Consider the following 22,458-nt stretch of genomic DNA (forward strand, 5'->3'; position numbering starts at 1 on the left):
TAGTTTGGAATTTTGCTCATTTGCTTGGAATGGAACCGCATTCTCCAGTAGGCAGCCAGGCCAGGGATGTGATGCTAAGAAAGGGGGTAGGTGTTTACCTAGATAAGGGGTAGTAGATACAGGTAAGGTTACCACAGGATCTGGCCAGGTGCAGGGTGTAGCTGTTGAGAACGTAATGGAAACCCTTACCCCCAAGCTACAATTGCCTTCTTCCGCTGGACAGCTCTGTTTGTAATAAAGTACAGTTATTGCATATTTGCAGCTAAGTCTATCTCCTTGTTTCCATGCAAATCTGGGCTCCAATGGCTCCTTCTTGCCAGGTTGTTGCCCTCAAGGCGTTCGCTGCATTTTTCAATTTGTTACTTTGGATATGTCTTCTTTCCTCACAGTGTTTCTTCCGCCTGGGGCTTACTGGTCTTTACTGCATTCACTGACCCAAAAGAGTCAAAACATTGGCTGCTATTGGAGAAAACCTTACTTTGACGTCTGAATAGAATGAAATTGAGGTTTAGTTATTTTGTCCTCTTCTTACTCCGTTTGGGGTTCTTCAGGCCAAGTTCAGTACTTGCGCCAAGACTGCGACTTTGTGACAGAGCCTCTCTGGGCTGTCTCTGTAAAATGAAAGGACTGGCTTGATCCATTTACAAGAACTCGTCCTGCTGTGCGATTCGGTGGTCTCTTTTGGGATTCGGATGGGAAGAGAGGATTGTAGTGGACGCTTGAGTGAGTGAAGTGTTTGGGAACCTGAAGCCCACGTTGCTTTGTGTGGTTTGAGGAAGGTTTTGCCTCTTCTGCATTCCGCTCAGCAACGAATTTGACCAACCGTACCTACTCCAAAAGCCGACCGAGGTGGCCGGTCTCCTTCCCCACACACGCATCTTCCAAGCCGAGCCCTACGCAGCCTCCCAGGGCCGGAGCCTTCGGGCCAGGCCGAGTGTGGCATCTGGCGTCCAGCGCGGCTTGCTCGGGAACGGAAGCCTTTCAGGGCTCTGCGGCCTCGGGCTGGGTGGCCTGGTCAGCGGATCCAGATGAGCCCGCTGAAGCGTCTCCGCCGCTCCGCTTCGGGGCGGGAAGCCGGAGCAGGACGAGCAAGGGGAGGCGCCACGGTGCCCGCCTACCCTCTCCCGGGGGCCCGACCAGGCGTCCTCCCGGGCGGCCTAGTCCTGCCTCGCTGGGCGTCTGCTCGTGGCTCCCGCCCCTCCCCAGCGGCTCCGACTCCGGCCCGCCTCACCCCACCGCGGGCTTTGTCCGCCAGCCGCGCGCCGGCCCCTCCCCGTTCCCGCAGGCTCCTCCCCGCCCCCTCGGCTGGCCCCACTTCCTCGGCGCAGGCGGCAGGAGCGGGCGGGGGACGAAAGGGTTAAACCGGGGCTCTTCCCGGCGCGGAGGGATCCAGAACCGAGCCGAGCGCGGTGCTGAGGCCGCCTCAGCGAAAAAAATGTCCGCCTGAGGAGACCCACAAGTTCTATCTGGGGGGACCGCCAGCCCGCCCCGGGAGGAAGGGGCGGCCAGACCTGAGAGCCGCCTCCCCCGCCCGGATCCGAAAGCTCGCGCGGGGGAAAGTGAGCCGAACCGCCGGGCCGTGCAAGGGGAAGTCCGAGCCCGCTCTCCCGGTCAAAGTGAACTTTAATCGGGGTGGTTGGATGCGGAGACGGGGCGGCAGGTAATTGCGGGCCGGCAAGCGGGAGGGGGACGCTGTGTTGGGGCTGGGGGCTGCGGAGCGGCGCCGCGTCCCTGGCGGAGCGGAGGCGCCCCCGGCCCGCGCCCCAACTCCGCGCCCCTTTGTACAGAGGCGAACTCGGGGTCCCCTCCAAGTTGGGGAACGGAGTGGGGGCGGAGGTGAAGAGTCGCGGGTGGCCAGGCCCGCGGGCGGCGCGCTCGGCCTGCGCGCCCCGCTCAGCGCTCGGTTGGGGTTCCGGGGCGCGCGGGAGAGCGGGTTCTTCGGCTGCCGAGCCAGGCTCATTGTTAGGCAGGTCCGGGGCCGGCCGGCCGCGGGCAGGGCAGCAAAAGTGGGAGGAGGCCGAGCCGGGGGAGGAGGACGCCGGGCAAGAGCGGGGCTAGTTGTCGGTGTTTCTGTTTTCTTTTTAAAAACGCCCCTCGGACGCGCGCGGGGGGGGGGTGTGCTTTCCGACCCCCGGGGCCCGCGGGGGACATCCGGGCGGCGGCGGCGGCCGCAGACGTGGGCCTGCGAGCGGCGCGTTCCCTGCAACTTGTCAGTTCTATTGTTGCCGAGCCAGAGAGTCACTTCGCTACTCCCCTCGCCGCCGCTCCGCTCGCTGGATGCCCGATCGCCCCTCATCCCCGCCCCTCGAGACCCCCGCCCCGGCCGGGCCCCGCGCGTCCGGCACCCCGCGGCTGCGCGGGGTAGGGGGCGCCGGGGAGGGGGCAGGGACGGGCTCGGAAACTTGCGGGAGAGGCGGCGAGTTGCGGGAGCCGCCGCGTAGCTCCCGGGCCGGGCCGAGAAACGCGTGGATTCACGGACCCGGCGCGGGCACCGAGCTCTCCTGCCCCCTGCCCGCGCGGCGGTGGGGAACGAGTAGGATATTGGAAGGCAGCCCGGCGTTTTTCCTCTTCTTCTACGCCTCTCTCCATTCCCGTACACACTTTGGGCCTCGGTGGTCTCTCGCTGAGCCTCTTTCCTCTGTCTTAGGACCTGCTAGAAGTGGCCGAAGATGAATCCCCAGCAGCAGCGCATGGCTGCTATAGGGACCGATAAGGAGCTGAGCGACCTGCTGGACTTCAGTGCGGTATGAGAGCTTTCTGCGGCATCTTGGGGTTCCGCTGAGGTTTACAGAAAAAGAAAGAAAGGGGGGAGAGCGACGTGGAGACTAAGCAGCGTGAACTCCATCTGCTTTGAGCAGTAGTTCTCAGGGCTGGAGTCCAGCTCCCCCAAGTTGGACACCTGAACTTTGATGTAATGTCTAGACTTGCAGATTTAAAACTTTAATGCCAGAGGGGTCATTTGATTTAGCCAGTTAAAAGGAGAACAGCGTAATCTTGAGCTTTGGTTGAGTCATCCTCTGACCCTGATGATTATTAGGGATTTTGAACTTCATATGAAAAAAAATTGTTTTTTCTTCAACACTCCTAACCATTTCCCTTTTCAAGATGTATAGTTTATGGTACCTGAAAGATGTCAGTTACAGGAAAGCTAGTGAAGGGCTAGGATTCCCAGCCTTTTGGGTTGAACCATTTTAATATAAATATATATGTACTTATACATGTGTGTATGTGTGTAAACATATGCATATACAAGAAGTACATATGTGTATGTACATTTAAAATTTTCTTAACATGGGAAATAATTGAGTGACTTAAAAATATCAGCTGGCCCCACTGCCCTTATTTCTAATGCGTTGAATTCCTTTATTAACTGCTGGTACAAAGCGAAGATCATTGACAGAAACTTACCACTTAAACTTAATAATCTTAGAATCTCTCATGTAACTGACTGGGTTTTCAGAACAGAAGATAGCCAGTATTTCCAAATAGTGTGAGGAAATAATATCACTAAATGTATTTGCTTTTCTGGGTATGAATGTATATATCCAATTTTATTTTAACTTCCCTGTGAAATACAGCAACTAATTGATGACTCTTGGTGGACTTTTGTTTGCAAGGAATCTAGAAGAATTTCACAACTAACAGATGCGTTTGGATTATTTTGCAGATGTTTTCCCCACCTGTTAATAGTGGGAAAACCAGACCAACGACACTGGGAAGCAGTCAGTTCAGCGGATCAGGTAAGATCATGTCTAAAATCAGAAACTCATATTTTGGCGTTGTGATGTCTAGTTAAAACTATAAACAAAAACAAACAAGCCCCAAATGTGGGCTGTTCCTTTAAGGATCCATTGACATTTCTTCAAGAATTTCAATGTGAATTTAAAATTTGTTCTCTTTTCTCTGAATTTTTAAATTGAAAATTATCTTGTTTGAGTGCAAGGGATTATAGCATGCCTCTGTATTTAGAAAAGAACCAGAAGAAAATGCTCTTTGGTCCATGTGTAGTATTTTTTTTTAAATTGTTTATTTAAATATTTGTATTTTAAAAATTTTCTAAATTTTAGCCCATTAATGTTATTAAACTTTTGGATTCTAAAGAGTTGGTAAAATAATGTTATTTAAAATATGTATATGAAAAGTGGAATTGAGTCAAGCAGTAATTAGTAACACTTATTTTAAAAGATGGCTATTCCTTTTGGAAGTCTTCAGGAAATTAACAATTTTGTGCACAGTTATTTGAAATGTTACAAATGAATGAATAGAAAGTTAGATGTACTTTCAAATAACACAGATGATTGAATTCTGTCCTACGTTCATGTTACATTAGGATGTTTAGCGTAAGTTAAATTAGATTCCTAGTTCTACACTAGTGCTTTCGTCCTCAAATTTACTTTCTGTATATTTATAACTACTCTACTCCATTATTAACATTTATCCTATATTTCTTAAGTGTGCATTTTTGGTTTTTCTTACTTAGTTATAGTCATGATTTTTAAAAAATAAATGTTCCAGAAGCAAGGTCCATTCTAGTGTACAAAAGCTATCATTTTCTGTTTAACTTAGATTTATTCCTTAGTGCGGGAAGAGGTAAAAAAAAACAAAACAAAAACAAAAGCCAAGACAGCAATATAAGAAACCAGCTGTCAAATCTCTAGGCTGAAACTCAGTAATTCCTCTTTGACCGGTGCTTTTTTATTTCCCCTAGTAAAATGATAGTTGACTTCTTAAGATACTGTGGGAGCAAAACATCAGAAAAGAAGGTTAATTTCATAACCAATTTAACCCTTTATACCACTTTACATTAAAACAAGTTTCTATGTAAAAATCATACACTACCTTAATTTACTAAAATTCATTTTTAATGATGAAATTACAACTTAAGGGGAAAATACAGCATGTTGTTTAACATCTCAAATAAAAACATTTTGAATTTTAAATATCCTAAAGACTAATATTATCCTTAATCAAAAGGATATCATAAAATGTCAGCCAAACCCCAGCTCTTCTCCCACCTGTATCCATTTATTGGTAGTGGTTTGAAAATCATCGCTTTTTTGGGTTGAGGAGAGAAAATTATTAGTTAATATAGAAGAAGGCTATATTCTCTTTCTTTACTACTGTTTTGAATACATGTCAATTTTTGCAACTGATACATTCTCAGGAACTTTCAAATTTTCTTTGTCTAATACATAGTAGATGCTTAGTATATTTCATTAAATGAATAGTGATATTGCTGTTTCAGACTGTTAGCTCTGACTTGAATTGTAGAAAATATATTTAACTGACATTCATTGATATCAAGGACATGAACTTCAGAAACTGGCTATTAGAAATACTTTCTGTTTTTAAAATAAGGGCAAATATATATTTTTTACTTTTTAAAATTAAGGTATGATATATGTAGTCTAAAATTAAAAAAAAAGTTCAGTGAACTCTAGCATGACATTGGAACAGTGTGGGTCCTTCTTTCTGTAGCATGCATTATACAAAGAAAAAAATTATTTTTCTACATTGTAGAAGTGTTCATAATATTTGATTCTTTAGAGCAGGAAATTTTTAGCTTTAAAACTGTTAGGTTTTTTTATCTGTTGAAAATTTGAACTTGAATATTTATCTTTATCTATGTGGTTTGTTTTAAATTTCAGGAAAAAATTGTAATTAAAAAAAGCTATGACCTCTAATAATCAGTGAATGGATTTAGCTTTGGGGGGAAGGGAGAATAGCAAAGCAGTCATTTTATATGAAAGTATACTGGTAGATATGGTCCTATAGCCATTTCTTATCTTAAAGGAAATGTCTAAAAGAGGTTGGTATGGCAATATTGTTTTATTTGTATATTTTATTGACACTTTAATAATCTTCTGATCTCATGTCAAAGGATATGTAATATGTCCTAATGCCTGATTACTTGCAGTGTATAAGGAGCTAAAGATCTGACTTTCCTTCTGAAGAGGTGACTTAAAGATTAGAGTTACCTTGTTTTTGAAGTAACATTTGCAAAATCCCAAGCCTTTTGCCTCATGAAAACTACAGTTGTGTGTATAATTTTCTTTATTGATTGTCCTTTTTGAGGATGAGTTAATTTCAGTGTATATGCTATATAATATGATGTTATTTTTAAATCTTATTCCTAAAGCGATATATAACTTGTAAGATAGTCGACACTTCATCAAAAGTCTCAATGGAAAAGGCTAATATGTATTTTCTGTTACTTATTTGTCTTGAGGAATTTTTATAGTCATATTTTTTCATCAAGGGTGTTAATTTTCTTTGCATTATGATACAACTGTGAATTTGTCTGTTTGGTATGATAGAAGCTGTGAGGTATTCTTATGGTGACCTTGAGACAGGGGTTTCTCTCTGTAGGAGTTAAAGGTGAGTGAGGCACTTTTGTAGGACAGTGTATAGGAGGAAAGCTTGTTGAAAGGATTGACAAAGTGGAAATAGTTCTGGTGTTTAAATCCACTGTCCCCTCCAGCTTCAGGGATTGAGTATGGAGAACTAAATTGTGATATTGGATTTAATTTTTCGTAGTTTAAATGTTTACATGATATCTGAAAAATTTCCTTTGTTAGTTTTTGAATCCAAGTAACAAGAGATGTTGGAAGGGAGTGGGATAAATTTGTTTAGTAAGCCATCTATATATATTGAGTCTGTCTCTTATATTTCTATCTAGAGAGTTATTTTAACAAGCAAGTAAAGCTTTTACTTTTCCTTGTTCAAATCAGACTTTTGTAACACTATAGATTTCTTCTTGCTCAAGATTTTTGGAAAGAATTATAAGAACGATTTTCTAGCTCTTAATTTTTAAAAGGAGTACAGTTTTTCATTTGGGAGGTATTTTCATATGCACATTTGGGATTTTTGAAAATACTGAATTTTCAAAAATTTTCTGGGAGGCCAGAAAAATGAATTCTCATTAAATTACTCTTCAGTATTTTTTTAAATTAAACTTTTTGTTTTGAGATAATGGTAGATTCATATGCAGTTGTAAGAAACAATACAGAGATCCCACTTTTACTTTAACATGTTTCCTGCAACAGTAACATCTTGTAAAACTGTGGTACAATATCACAACTAGGTTATTGACAGTGTTATACTCAAGATACAGGAACAGTTCCATCATCACAAGGATTCCTGGTGTTTCCCTATTATAACTGTATCTACTTCTCAAGTAATTTTTTTAAAAAAGGGAATGATTAGTAACCACCTACTCACTCAATTAAAATGGAGTAAGCTTTTCAAATTGCTAAAGCATTATTTGAAATATCAAGGAAGAGAACACCAAAATTTTACCAATGTGTTTTTTAACTGAAGTTTAATATAAGTAGGAATTGTAATTTTAAATAGAGGGGAAACTAGATTTAGCTTTTTCACTTAAAGTATTGTAAAGTTATGAGTAGGATGTGTTTCATATGTGTACCTACCAGTGTTGAAGTTTGTTAACTATAGTGTATAGTAATATACACTCAAATTTAGTACTGTTATTTGGGTAACTGAACCATATTAGACATTTACTTCTGGCGAGCTGTAGTGATGAATTAGAGTAACTGCAGAGTCAGCAGGCATATGAGGAAAAATATAATATTTTAGGATAAATATGGTCTACTGTTAGGTGGCTCAATTAATGTAAAAGTTAAGTAGCAAAGGTGTCTTTTAGAGAAGATCTGTATATGAAAATACATTCTTGGAAAACAAAAATTAGAGACAAGATTATAACCATGAGTACTGTGTGCTTTTCGGAGTGGTTCCTATAGTGCTCTTTTAAGTAGTCATGGCTTAGAATGGATTTGAAAACCAGTTTGATTAGGTCACAGTATTTTAGAGACTTGTTTATTATATACAGTGAGCCATACCTTTAATTAATTATTATTTCCATCTGTTTTCGTTAACAATTTAAGCATTTAAAATCATTTTCTTGGATAAGAAGATAAAGATGAAGATACTCAACTTTAAATATAAACACAATTGTTTTCACATTTAAATTTAATGGGCCTATTTATGATAATCTCTTATTAAAGCCAAATAGTCTTTTTTTGTTCTTGAACAGTTGATACTCACGTCTGGAATGTCACTGCCTGCTTAGTGTTGTCAAAGACTTGGATAACTCTTGCCACAAGAGAGTAAAATAACACTATTAGAAAAGGTCTCCTGGGGAAAAAAAAGGAGTTTCTGGACAGTGTGTGGGATATCTTTTTAAAAAAAGTATTTAATAGGACTGCTTTTGGGTATTGCTTGAATATGTTTTTTGGATGGGATGTTGAAATTACAAATCTAATGCTTTTGTGCTTAGGGAATAAAATGAAAAGAAGACATACATTTAAATATATTAGTTCAAAAGACTTTCTGCTTTGTTAAATAGTTGAGCCATATTTATCTTAGATTTATCAGTTAACCACGTATTTATTTAGTATTTACTTTGTGCTGGTTGCTATTCTACTGGCTTTTGGGAAGGTGGCAAATGGAGAAGGACATAGACCAAAAAAAGTGGAGGCATTTCATTATCTGGACAGGAAGATAAAATGTAAAAATGTGAGGTAAACTTCTATAACATAAAAAATGTCAACAGCTGCACATTACTATAGGTTAAATTGAGTCCATGAGAGTAAGAATGTGCTGAGGAGTGAGGGAACTGGCTTAAGGAAAACTCAAAAATGTTGAATTTAAAGTTGACTTTTAAAGGAGATATGAAAAATGAATTAGGGAAGAGAAGAACTGTTCTCCCAGTTGTGGAATAGCATGAAAAGAGACCCGGAAATGGAAGGCTTACTCCAAGGGCCTGTATGTACACAGTTCGGGGAAAGAGAAACTGATTTTTATTGATTATCACTCCTGCACTCCTTGAGTAGCTCATATTTATATACTGTTATCTGGAGCCAGACTGCATGGATTCAAATCTAATCATTGCCATTTATCAGCTGGTGACCTTGGGTATGTATCTTAACCTCTCTGTGCTTCTATTTCTTAATCTGTAAAATAGGACTAATAATACTAGCCATCCTCATAGAGTCGTTATGAATGTTAACCGAGTTAATACAAGTAAAGCTCCAGGAACAGTGTCTGGCACAGAGTCAACTGTGGTGGAGTGAATTGTTAGTGGTGAGGCAATAGAATAAGGAAGGCATTTACTTATTCAGGAGGCTATTGTGCTAATCTAGGGATGAGCTGGTGAAGGTTTGGACTTGGTATTAGTATAGGAAGTAGGAAGGGAAAATAGGAAGTAAGAAGGAAAAATACCAGAAGAAAAGGATTGACAGAATTTGAAGGACTGGATTTCTATAGGTAAGAGAAATTACTTTTGCAGTTCTGGCATAATTGGAGGGTAGTAGTGCTGGAGAAAAAAAAATATATAAAGATGCTGGTATGTTTTGAGCATTTTAAATTTCACATGACTTGGGACTCTTGGCTAACTTGGGGATTTATGAGAGAAGAGTGCTGCAAGATGAGTTAAAATTTTTGGTTAAAAAAACTCTTTTCTGCCTGTAAAATTAATACATAATCATCATTGAAAAGAAAATTGGAGAACAGAAAAAGCAACAAGGGAAAAAAGACACCGGTTATTTTACTATACAGAGAAAATTGTTACATTTTGATTTATTTCCTTTTAGTCTTTTTTTCCTGTTCTATGTTTGCAAAGTTGAGAGCTTACTGATGGTTTCATTTCATGTCCTGCTTTTTTATTTCACTTGATGTTATGAGCATTTTCTCATGTTCTTAAAGGTTCTTCGTAAGCTCTATTTAAAATTATTGTATGGTATTATTACATGGGATGAATATAGCATAACTTATCAAATCAGTTATCTTACTGCTTGACGTTTAGAGATTTTGTTTGTTGATTTGCGTTTTGTTATTATAAAAAATATGATAGTGAATACCTTTTTGTACATGCATATATTTTTATCTACACTTCAATTTCCTTTGGATAGGAGATGTAGATTTGGGTTTTTGTTCCTACAAGTTATAATTAAAACTAAGTGAGTGAATGAATACCCTTAGGGAAATGAATTCAGAGGGAGATAAATGATCAGGTCAAGAATTGATGTTAATGGTGGAGTTAGATGTATAGAATTAGTGACTTTGGTTGATTATTTAATGTAAAAATACAAATTTTTATTAGTTTATGGATGGAGTGTTTGATGACATTTGGTGCAGATTTGTATTTGTATGTAATTTGGTTGTCTGTTGACTGGAGGGAATTCCTGTCATTCTTTGACCTGTGCTTATTGAAATGGAGTGGAATCTAGTTGGAGTCTATCAGTGAGAGAGCCCTTGAATTCTTGACTTTTTATAAGAGAGGTAGTATAGTGCAGTGGGAAGAATTGGGTTCAGGAGCCAGATGACTAGATTGGAACAGTGCTTTGCAACTTATTAGCTGGGTGGCCCTAGGCAAGTCATTTAAATGATCTGAGCATACTTTTTTCCTTTATGAAGAGTGGATAATAATGCTTACCTTCAGAATCCTTATGAGGATCAAATAAGATTATCTTTATATATTGCTTGCTACACTGTAGGTTCAAAAATTGTAGCTGCCTATGGCACCCGCTTAAGTAATACTAATGTAATATTATTATTAATAGTAATAATTATAACAAGTATTATAGCCAATGTTTATTGAACTATTATCATATGCTAGGTGCTTTGCTAAGCTCTTTATAGGCATTACCTCATTTTACTTTAGATAAAATGATGTGATGTTTTATGGCGATGGGGAGGGTGAGGAAATGCCCCCCAAGGGCAACATGTCAGAGTTGCTTTCTAGTGCCAAAATCAGGCTGAAGAATAGTTTTGAAAGGTCATTAGGTACCTAATAACCTTACCTTTATTTTTTGTAGCTCATTTCTTCTTAATACTATTATTTTGTGGACTACATATTGTATAGTACAGAATGGTAAACAGAAATGTGTACACCTTTTGAAAACCCTCTTTCATGTTTAGGCATCGCCACTTGGATGTAGGGTTTTCTTTATATTGCTCTCTGTCTGCTTGAAAATTTTCCTTTCTAGAATGAAGTGTAGTATAAATAAATAAATAAAATAAAAATGATGTGACCTGAGAGGATAGAATAGCTGGGAGACAAGTTGGAGAGAATGAGTCTCTAGGGTAGAGCTTCTCCACTTTTTTCTTAATGGCAGGGAAGGAGCATAAACTCCCCTGGTAGCCTGAAGCAACACATTGTAAGTGAGCAGAAGAAATCTTATCTTAAAAATCTTCATGTGCATTTTACTTTCTACTCCCTAGCACAAACATATTTGTTGTAATAGAAATATGTTTTAATTAATCATTAAGTAAAACTGAAGTTCTAGGAAGATGCATTGAGTTTAGCTTATGACATTGCCTTCCTCCTGTTTTCCTTTGTATCTTTGGGGGTAGAGGCCAGGGTGGAGTGGGATGCAGTCCTATACTATCCTTTCTTCAGTGAGAAGACCAGCCTTAGAGTGTATTTTCTTTGGCTGTCTTTATCTTGGATCTTTTCTTGCTCCTACAAAAATCTATGAAAAGGGAATGTTACATTGGGGGAGAGGGGTTGTTTTGGTAGGGAGCAAATTGTTATTCTGTAAGCTGAAGCACAGAGAAATTTGTTGGTAATATATATAACTCTCATTTGAACTTCTGTTTTCTTTTTCTATCCAGATCATCCTGTGATTTTTTCACATACCCCTGACTTGTATGTTTTTACAGGGAGAGCTTTGATTTTTTTGTTCCATGTTTAAAATGTGCTCTCATGTGTTCCAGGTTAAAAATGTGCTCTCATAAAGACCATGGTGAGTCATCCAAGCTACTATAAGCTGATTGGGGACTTAAAGATCACACAGAAATGAAAACAGATTAGCGATTGGTTACTAATTTTTATTGCATTGGACAGTGACTCAGGGATGAAACCTTCAAAATAAAATAAAAAAACAATTTGAGATAAGGCACAGGACAGAAAATACTACCTTTTTTTAAAAAAAAACCCACTACTATACCTTATTTTTGGTTATTAAAAATGAAGAAAGCTGGCCCAAGATGTCATTTTCTCAGATCTGTTTTAGGTGTTATGAAAGTGCGTGAATTTGAACTGAGGGAATACTCTGAATTTGAAAAATTATTCCAGTTACTCAAAGGAAGTCTTTCTGGCATTAGCCTCCCTCAAAAGTTGTTCACTTGTTTTCTTCTGGTGGTTTTGCCAGTGAGCCATTGTGAGGCTTTAAAATGAGCAGGATCAACTCATGATGACCCTTCCGCCACTTCACTGGTGGTTAATGTAGAGAACACAGGTTGAACTTAATCTGATCACACAACTCTAATCAATGAGCATATGTGCTGCTGCTCTCAGCAAGAGTTGTGAGTTAGTGGTGGGACACCATGGGGATCCCTGCTTGGAGGGAATTACAGTCATCCAGCCTCTCTGTTCTGAGGCGTATGTTGTTTTGAGATGGTTGGGAATTAAAAAAAAGGGTTTACTATGCTACTGGAGAGGAAAAAATGCTAGGCTCACTTTGAACTTATGGCAGAAACATGATTTGGCCACAAGTTAGTTTAGAGAATCTGAGTTTATATGGGCATTCATAAACAAGGGATGAAAATCATTGAGTTCTCCTGAGTTAGGAGGTCCTCTTAGATTTTTGCTATTTGGAAACCCTACTGTATCCAGCTGACTTTGACATACTTAGGTTTTGGAAAATGTTTTTCAGTGTTGGTCCCAATTTGGAATAAAGTTAAAGGGGGAAGATGATGCATGTTGAATCTCTTGGTGGCAACTTATAGGCAGCTTGAATTGATTATGCTTTTCCAACTAGGCAAGTAATTAGATCCACTTTAAGACTTTATTAAATATCCTAAGTGTCTCTTATTTAAGCATCAGCTAGTTCTTTTTATTTTAGGTGATAGCACAGTTTATTTATGATATGTCAAGACCACCTTTTTACTTGCCAAAGGTCCACAATCACTGATCTGCCATTTTGAAATCGGAAAAGATATGAATCAAATTTTTTCCTTTAAATTCAGCATAAATTATTTTAGTGGCAAGATTCGATCTTATCTGAAGGGAGGCCATTGACATTTCTTATTTTTCTAGTTACTGTATGATTACCAGGTGCTGGGGGTGATTTGTATGGTATGGTTTGTATACTGTATTTCTTTTCTAAAATCTGAAAAATGGAATTCTAAAACCCACCCGGCCCCATGGATTTCCAAAAAGGTGTTATAGACCTCCCCTTCTGTGTGTGTGTTTGTGTGTGTGTGTGTGTGTGTGTGTGTGTGTGTGTGTGTGTGTGAGAGAGAATCTCCCTCACCCCCTCCCCACTGTTGTTGTTTTCGACTCAAAATAAGAATTTCTCTTTGGACTAAAAGTCTAGGCTAGAGACAGTTATTTTAAATACAGAAAAAAATTGTGGTGGACTTGTTAATATAAAGGAAATTCTTCTTGGAATACAGTATAAGCTTTTCGGACTGAGCTTTGTGGTTTGAGAAGTTTGCCCTATACATTGTTTTAGGAAGTCAGTTTTCATTTTGAGGAGGTATAGCTTTTCATCTTTTGGGCCAAGGAGTGTAGTGATATTTCCCTGGTCATTTTGCATGGAAAATTTCAGGATGCTAACAGATATATTTACGTAAATACATAAAACCAAGTAAGAAATAATTATGTATATATACATATATAAAAAATCAGCAGCATGTTATTACCTCCAAGATAAAGCCTCAGCCTTGACTCTTATCCAGATTTAACTGTGTGAGAGCAAACAGAAGAAAATCCTACAAGTCATATTCATGAAGAAAAGGAGGAGCTAAGATTTGGTTTCATAGAGGACAGACAACAAAACCAGTCTTTGGTAATTTTATTCTCTACTTTTATATTGGTTAAAAGTTTTCATAAGTTAGTAGCATGATGTTTATTCCTGCAGTATATTCATTAAAGGTATCTTCATTAAAAACAAATTGTGATTCTAATGAGTGTATGAAATTTTCCTCAGGAGCCTGTCATCCGCTCAGTCCCATTACTGTTTAATATAACTATGAAAGTAGCAATGAAGTGAGTGTGTAATAAACTAGTCTTTGTGTATCTGTTTTGAGAGGCAGGTCAGTTGACTATACTGACTTTTCTGGTTCCCTTGCAGACCTGTTCCCTGTAGCATTACCAGTGTTACTGTCTGAAGAATCATTATATAATATTGAATAATTAAATCCACATAAAGTTTGTAGAGGTTTGAGATTCCCTGCTGTGGGAACACAGAACAGGCCATACAGCCAGGGTCTGTCTTGCCTTCATACTTTATATAACATCTCTTGTCAAACTTCAGAGTATTGCCAGAGTGGGTAGACTCTGAGACTTGCTGAACAAGTTGTAGAGCAGTGGGACTTTGCCCAGTGAATGATTGGGGGAATGGGAGGAGTCTTATTATTTTAAAAAAATCAGTAATGATAAATGTGCTTCATAAATTTTTAGTCATTCACTATTTAGTTCATAATTCTTGCAGGAAGTTGGTAATTGTTCATTTTACAGAGGAAATAGAGAAATCAACAGTGATACACATTTGCCTGTGGTTTCTTATTGCCCCTCAGAAGTAGCAAACTAATCAGTCATAGTTGCACCTGCACTGATACCAATCTACACCACAGTACGGTTTGTCATGAGGAGGAATTTAATATCTCCAGAAATCTTTAAAATTTTTTGTTGTAACTGGAGGCTTAAATGGTGCCATGCTGATAATCTCCAAAAGAAAGTGCTTCAAGATTTATTTATTGTTAAAAAGAAAACAATAATCAAAAGCCTCCATAAAATAAAACTTTTCTTGTTGGTATTACAAGATATTAGATATAGACAACTACAGTCCAAAATGTCTTTAGGAGAGTATAATTCTTTTTGTGTGTGGTCTTCTTTTATTGTTTAGCTGTCATCAGACTTTGTGCCTTGGGAGGAAGATGAAATTTGATAGTTGTAAGATATTGGAATATTCACAGCTATTATTTAGTTGAGGCCATAGAAAAGAATGGCTGTTTCATAGTGTGGAAAATTCATTATTTTCACTTCCCCCTTTTCAAAGATTTAGTGTTTGTTTAGTTATAAAGGCAAGTAAAAGCAGATGGAAAATAGTTATTCCAAGGGTAGTTTAAAAGTGTTATTAAACATATAGAAGAGGTTTTAATGGAAGTTGTTAAAATTTAATTTTGGCAACAGACTTTTCAGTGCAGTAAAATGAAAAGATTTAAAGAGGGTGCTGATTAGTCCATTTTGTATTATTATTTATTTAAAGTAGACTGGGCTTTCATTTTGTTGAAGAGCATCAGTAGGCATTTGAGAGAACACACTAATGCGCTGTTGTTTTTTTATTGGTCTGTGTAGAATGGTTTGTTTAAGGTGGTGGAGAACAGAGAGAGACACATTGTGAAATGCTGGAAAGGGGAGGAGTTTGGAGTCACAAAGTTTTGATTCATTGTTGGCTTTATCATTTACCAGATTTGTGATCCTACGGCAATATGTTAACTTCTCTGAGTCTATCTCATGTCTAAAATGAGGAGAATAAAAATACTGCCTAAGGGGTTGTGAAAGTCATGAAATTAAATAATTTTTAAGGAAATTATTTCTAAAATGTGGAGTTTTGTGATTCTGTACGAATATTAGTTGTCTTATGTTAGGTGGCATAGCAACTCTTGAAGGGATTCCAAGTTCACAAGTTGTGGAATGAATGACTATTCATGCAAAACTCATACATTTCCAACAGTCAATCTCAGAATTCTTCAGATGAGTTCTTTCTCTTTTTGGTTAGATGAGGGAAGTTAAAGCAATAAAGTAAACTCTGTTAATTATATCTCAAACCATAGAGCCCCCAAATTAGTACCTTTGAGTCCTGTATTCTCAGCTTAGTTTTATTTTTTATTTATTTTTATTTATTTTTAAAATATTTATTCATTTGGCTGCATCGGGTCTTAGTGGCGGCATGGGGGATCTTTCGTTGTGGTGGGTGGGCTCTTCGTTATGGCTCACAGACTTCTCTCTAGTTGTGGCACACAGGCTCTAGAGCGCAGGCTTAGTTGCGGCGCGCAGGCTTAGTTGCCCCGCGGCATGTGGGATATTAATTCCCCGACCAGGGATCGAACCCGAGTCCCCTGAATTGGAAGGTGGATTCTTAACCACTGGACCACCAGGGAAGTCCCCTCAGCTTAGCTTTAAATCCTTGTTGAGGATCTGTTGTAGTAACAAGGTTAACCACAGGCTTAAGTAGGGTGACAGTTGAATAGTTCTTAGGAAAGTTTTTGCTTTGTTTGATGAGCAGTAATCTGAACAAAACTTTAGTGTCAGTAAGAGTTAACCTTTTGAAGATTTTAAAGTACTGGATGTGGTGGCCTTGGTATACTCCTGAGTGAGGATGAGAGGGTGCAAGGATGAGGTTGGGAAATGCAAGTGGAACTCTCTTCTGCTGTATGCCTCTGCTGGAAGCAGGAAGCGTTGACTTACTCTTATCCGTAAATGACAAGGTATCAGGGCTGGGGCTGTGTGCTGGTGCTATTTTTCCAGGTTCTTTGTGATTAGGGAAGATGAGGGCTTTCCCAGGTCCCAGCGCTGCCCCTTTCCAATTAGTGTGCTTGTCTGGGTATATAAAACACCTAGGCCACCTTTTATTGGGAAATACTGAGGTTTTTACTGACTCCATGTATGTATGTATTTATGGGATTGTATTGTTTAGAACTTTTCACTTTGTTTTAAAGAAGGAAATCAACAAATTCAAACTTCATGGAACCCAGAGTCAGTACCGCTATTGGGGTGGTTTTGGTGGAGGCCTGTGGACTGATAGGCTCCATTGGAGGTATTTGCTGGTTGTTCTTTAGGATAAGACAGTGACTGGGTTTAGGATTATAGGATGATTTGACAGTCACTTGACAAGAGTCAAGAAAGTTCTGGGGCCTTCTGATTGTAATAATTCCTAATGTCCTCTTGAAAGATCGTTATTAAATTGCAGTGACATGAGAGTAGATGGTAGGTGAAACAGAAAAACTAAGGACCTTGGAAGTGGATAGCTAGGGTTCCTGAATATAATTTCTAAGAACCCTGGGGCCAGGTGAAGTAGCTTATTTTTCTTTCATAGGTAATTGATGACTTCTGCATTCTTGCTGCTACTGCTGTTATCTGTTACTTCACCACTGGACATTGTAGTAGTCTTCTTACTTGGCCTCCTTGCTGCCATTTGCTCTCTTTTCCAGTCTGTCTTAGTCTGCACAGGCTGCCATAACAAAATACCACAGACTGGATGGCTTAAACAGCAGCAATTTATTTTCCAACAGTTCTGGAGGCTGGAAGTCTAAGATCAGGGTACCAGAGTTGTCAGGTTCTGATGTCAACTCTTCCTGGCTTACGGGCTGCCTTTTTGCTGTGTTCTCACATAGCCTTTCCTCAGTGTGTGAGTGAGAGGGGATAAGGGAGAGAGAACTCTCTGGTTTCCTTTCTTATAAGGGCACTAATGCCATCACAGGGGCCCCAGCCTCATGACCTCATTTAACCCTAATTACCTATCAAAGGCCTCATCTCCAAATATTGGCTTCAGTAGATGAATTTTGGGAGGATCCAAATGTTTAGTCCAAAACACAATCCTCATATCTTTAAAACATCTTTCTCCTGTGGTTTGTCTCAAGAGTCTACATGTGTTCCCTATTGGCTATCAAAACAAACAGAAGTCCTACCTTGGCATTTAAGTTCTTTAATAATCTGATAGGAACTTACTTTAGCCAGTTTTATACTCACTACTCCCCAGTCTGAATTGTATGGTTCAGTTGCACTGTTCTTTACCTGACCTCCTGCCTCTAGTTATTCTTTTCTTACAAACTGGAATATTTACTTGCCATTTTTGTGCCATTTGAGCCCCCTTTCCTTTATGAAATCTTTTCCAGCCATTTCAGGTCATAATTTTGTAAAAATATGGTTTCCAGATATTTAAAGGACTCTCGGGTAAAGGAAAGTACTTGTTCTTCTTTGCTCCTGAAGGCAAAGCTAAAGCCAATAAGGCAGTTATGGCCAGCAGATTTTGAGTCCAGCCAGTTATTGTAGCTGGACAGCTAATGGGTTAACACTGTAAGGTTTAAAAGAAGACTGAAGCCTGCTTCTTGTGAATATTTAACAAAGAATTTCTGTTTTAGAATACTTTCATTAAAAAAAAATATATATATATTTTATATATATATATCTTAGATTGTATGTTTTCTGAAAGCAAAGATAGTGTTTTACACTTGTATTTCTGCAAAGTACCCTACTTTAAGGTCAAACACCTGGTGAATGACTATATTTAGGTTTGGGGATGTGTGATAGATTGCTGGAAAGAGAGATTAAATTCCCTAAATTAAATTTCTTAGATTAAATATCCTAAATTGCATTTTTATTTCCTAATATCAGCTGCATGGTGAAGTTTTAAGGAAGCACTGAACTTGTGTGTATTAGCTGTCTGGAGACCTGTGGTGTGCATTCATTAGCATGTTCCACCTGTTCTCGTACTTCTTCTGAAAAGATCTTAGCGCATCCAAGACCCCACATTTAAACATCAAGGATGAGCAGGAAGTGGCCAAGTGGTAAAGCCACTGAGGTTGTATGTGAATACAGCTGCCTCTCCTGAACCACAGCTAGCCCTAGCTCTGAAGAGCAAACTCTTTCATAGTGTTTTCTTTTCATAGGGTGTGTGCCATTTTTGTTCTTTAGTAATGTCATATTGTGGGGAGGATGACTTTTCTGATACTGGCCTTGATTGGGTAGAGGAACTCTGTTGTATGAGGGCCGTAGGAACCATTTTACCACAGTTTGGAAACCACTAGATGGCCAAAACCTTGGAAGTGATACTTTTCCTACAGTAACCTAGATTTTTGCCAGTTGGGTTGAACCACAGAAGAAGAGAGGTTATATGGTCTAGCATTATAATAGATGTGGGGAAACATCTATAAGAGCAGAAAAAGATAATCTTATTTAATGGAACTGAGTCTGTTCACCTGCTTAATTTCTGGTGGAAGGGTGGACCATCATCTTTTTTTTTTTTTTTTTTTTGCTGTACATGGGCCTCTCACTGTTGTCGCCTCTCCCGTTGCGGAGCACAGGCTCCGGAAGCGCAGGCTCAGCGGCCATGGCTCACGGGCCCAGCCGCTCTGCGGCATGTGGGATCTTCCTGAACCGGGGCATGAACCCATGTCCCCTGCATCAGCAGGCAGACTCTCAACCACTGCGCCACCAGGGAAGCCCCTGAACCATCATCTTTTATTGAATGCTTTTAAAGTCATCCTCAGATTTTTGGGCCAAAAGCTGCTTTTGTCGACTGTAGAAAATACGTTGTCTTTTGAAATTGGGATGCAAATCTCAACATGAAGTCTTTGGAAATTGTATTTTTTATCTTTTCTTTTTCTTAAGCCAGGAATTGAGTTGACCCTTGTATGTGGAATTTGGAAAAATTTTGTTCTGAGGGAAACATTAATTGAAAGTTAAGGAGTTTTGTTAGGAGAGATCTAAGGGTATATCAGTTTAGAGATGTGACCTTTGTGATAAAGATGATAAAAATTCTCATTTCAGTAATCTATCTCAGAACAAATATTGTCCATTGTAAGCTTCTCACCGACTTAAGACCACTTTATCTGAGATAGTGGCTGCTAGATTCTCAGTTCTTATATAGCTTACCCCGGAAATGTATAGAATATATTGCCTTGTGTAGTTTAACAGAGTGTTTATTTCAAACAGAAACTTTCATTGCTTGGAAACCTGCAGATTTCTGAGATGCCACCTTTACCGCCTAAGACTGATTTTTAGCTCTCTGAAAGTACCCGTTTGATCCCTGTGAAAGGAGCAGGTTTGCGTTTATTCAGTGAGTCAAAGATGAGGTAATTGGTATTTTTATTATTTGAATGCAGGCTTTGTATTTTTGAATTTTGTGAAACAAAGCTGTGTTTGTAAACACATTTCAAAAATATAAATGACACTTTTTGGTGAAGATGTTCACTGAATAGCAAGAAAGTTCAGAAAAAAAGGAGCTTTTGTTAACATTTAATAATAATCTAACTGTTTTGATTGACTATCTCATTGATGTTTAAAGAGTACCTAATTTTTAGAACTTTTTGTATTGCAAATAATCCTCAGACTGGGTTGCAGTAGGAAAATATTTTTTTGGTTTCCAGTATTCCTATACTAGCTTGGAGTTTTCAACTGTTATCTTTGTTTAGAAGAATGTATCATAAGCAGTGTATTTCGATATAAAAATCATCTTGGGAAGCTCTAGGAAAGCATTTGTTTAGTGTTCCGATGTAAGATGAACAAGTTGCTGTGGTATTGGACCAATAACATAGGAATAGTTTGGTATGGCTCAGCTGGTTTAGATGTAAATAAACGGTGTAGAAGGGTTCAGGCAAAATCCAAAGTGAGTTTTCAGAGATTGTAAAAAGAAGCAGTTAATTTTATACTCCCCTCCAGTTTCTTCTTCTTTTAAAGGCTTGTTGGCTTTTGAATGAAATGGTCTGTTCTGGTATGGAAGTGTTGTTTCCAGAGGAAGTGTATTTTTATCTATTTGTAGTGGTTTTCACTAACCTAGGTGACACTGGAGAGGAAAGTGTTAAATTTTAAATTAATTTTGAAAGCCTATATGTAAGTGCTGAAAATGTTTTCTTCTATTAACTATTTTTGAAAAATTATAAAAATACAAGCCAAAGCTAAAAAAAATCTGAATAGCATAGAAAGCTATATGGTGAAAAACAAAAGTTCTTCTCGTCATTAGTTCCTGTTCCCCATTTGCACTCCCTTGGCAGAGATTTACTCTGTTCAGTTTCTTCTCAGAGTTTTTCATGCATATGCAAGCGATACATAGCTCTTGTTTTTTACACAAGAGGGAACAGCAGTTCTGCAGCTTAACCTTTTCACTTAACAAGAGAGGGTGAGTAGGGGATCACTATATAAAGGGCATTCTTGAGCCCGTATTTATTTTACTAGGATATTTTGATTTCCTAAAATATATGTAATGATTTGACCTGTTATAGAAAGTGACATAATTGTACAATACATATGACTTAATGAAGCTAAAAACCCTTTAGAAAACAAGCACTTAAATTAGTTTTATTGTAATAGAAACATTCAGTAAGATATTAGTTCTTTATGTATAGGCCTTGTGCACAGGGCACGCTTTTACATGAATTATTTAACATAATCTTTATAATAACTCTTTGAGGCAGATTTAGTTTTACTCCCTTTTTTGCAGATGAGGAAACAGGCTTAGGTGGTTGAGTAACAGCTACTAAGTGGTGGAATCAGATTTCAAAGGTGATCCTTACAGTTATGCAGCACTAGCTAGTTATTCAGATTATTTAAAGAAAAACTAGTCTCATGGACAGTTGTGTAATATCCTGTTATCAAATACCACAGTTATTTAATATTAAAATTTGGTGAAGTCGTCATTGTTAAAATGTGTTTGGTGGAGGGATTGGCTCTTCCTTGATTTTAAACCCAACAATGTATTAGCATCACCTGGGAGCTTTTAACAAATGCCCATTCCTGGATCCTGAGGAAATACCCTTCTAATACCAGTTTGCTGAGTGATTTTTTTTTTAATCATGAATGCATTGAAGTTTTATTAAATGCTTTCTTTGAATCCATTGAGATCATCAGATGGATTTCCTCCTTTGTTCTGTTCATGTAATAAATAACACTAATTGATTTTTTAATGCTAAATCAAGTTTGTGTTTCTGGAATAAATTCTACCTAGTCAAAATGTATCATTTTCATATTACTGAATTTAATTTGTTAATATTTTTTAAGGATTTTTATATCGGTATTCATGATGGATATTGAGGTGTAGATTCTTTTTTTTGGGGGGGTATGTGTCTTTTGTTTTGTCATCAGAGTCACGCTGGGCTCATCTAATGAATTAGGAAGTGTTCCCTTGCTCCTCTTCTATTTTCTGAGAGTGTGTAGAAGTGGTGTTGTCTTCCTTAGGTATATAACAATTCACCAGTGAGACCTTCTAGGCCTAGTGTTTTCTATATAAAAAGGTTTTAAATTGTGATTAATTTCTTTAGTTGATTTAAGGCCATTCAGGTTTTCTGTTTCTTCTTGAATCAATTTTTGTAATGTGTGTCTTGCAAGGAATTTGTCCATTTCATTTGTTATTGAATTTATTGGTCTAACACTATTCATTTTTTTTCAGATAAAATATTATAGGTTTATTTAAAACTTAATTCTTACCTTGAGTATACAAAATACAAATTCCACAAAATGTTCATTTTTTTACTTTGTAGTTTACAGATATACAAAATAGAAGTTTGCTTAAATTTATATTACATATTTATTAAGGCAAGGAACTATATAGAAAAAAACATTTGTTCTGCTTAAGGCATACTTTGGAATAAACCATCACATCTGAAACCACAGTGCATGACAGACTGTGTGCATAAAAATGTTAAAGTAAACCAGGTGTATTTACCTGACTTAGGTCATAAATGTAGACTGGAAGACAAAAATAGATTTTCCTT

The 22,458-nt window shown here is 38.4% G+C and overlaps 1 protein-coding gene across 13 annotated transcripts in view; it reads left to right on the top strand.

The window, feature by feature from the left end:
• Positions 1–1,523: 1,523 nt before the first annotated feature.
• TCF12 (transcription factor 12) overlaps positions 1,524–22,458 on the top strand; it is a 382,195-nt gene continuing 361,260 nt past the window's right edge. For 11 of the 13 annotated variants that reach the window (XM_073801056.1, XM_073801058.1, XM_033851719.2 and 8 more), the window contains exons 1-3: positions 1,524–1,660; positions 2,648–2,744; positions 3,668–3,740. In XM_073801056.1, the coding sequence (XP_073657157.1) occupies positions 2,670–2,744; positions 3,668–3,740 (148 nt within the window). In that variant the 5' untranslated portion in view covers positions 1,524–1,660; positions 2,648–2,669. Of the gene's footprint in view, positions 1,661–2,647; positions 2,745–3,667; positions 3,741–22,458 lie in introns of those variants that run through there. The other 2 variants (XM_033851727.2, XM_073801060.1) reach the window with 2 other exon arrangements.

This window comes from Tursiops truncatus, chromosome 2 (genome assembly GCF_011762595.2).
Source record: "Tursiops truncatus isolate mTurTru1 chromosome 2, mTurTru1.mat.Y, whole genome shotgun sequence".
Lineage (NCBI taxonomy): Eukaryota > Metazoa > Chordata > Mammalia > Artiodactyla > Delphinidae > Tursiops > Tursiops truncatus.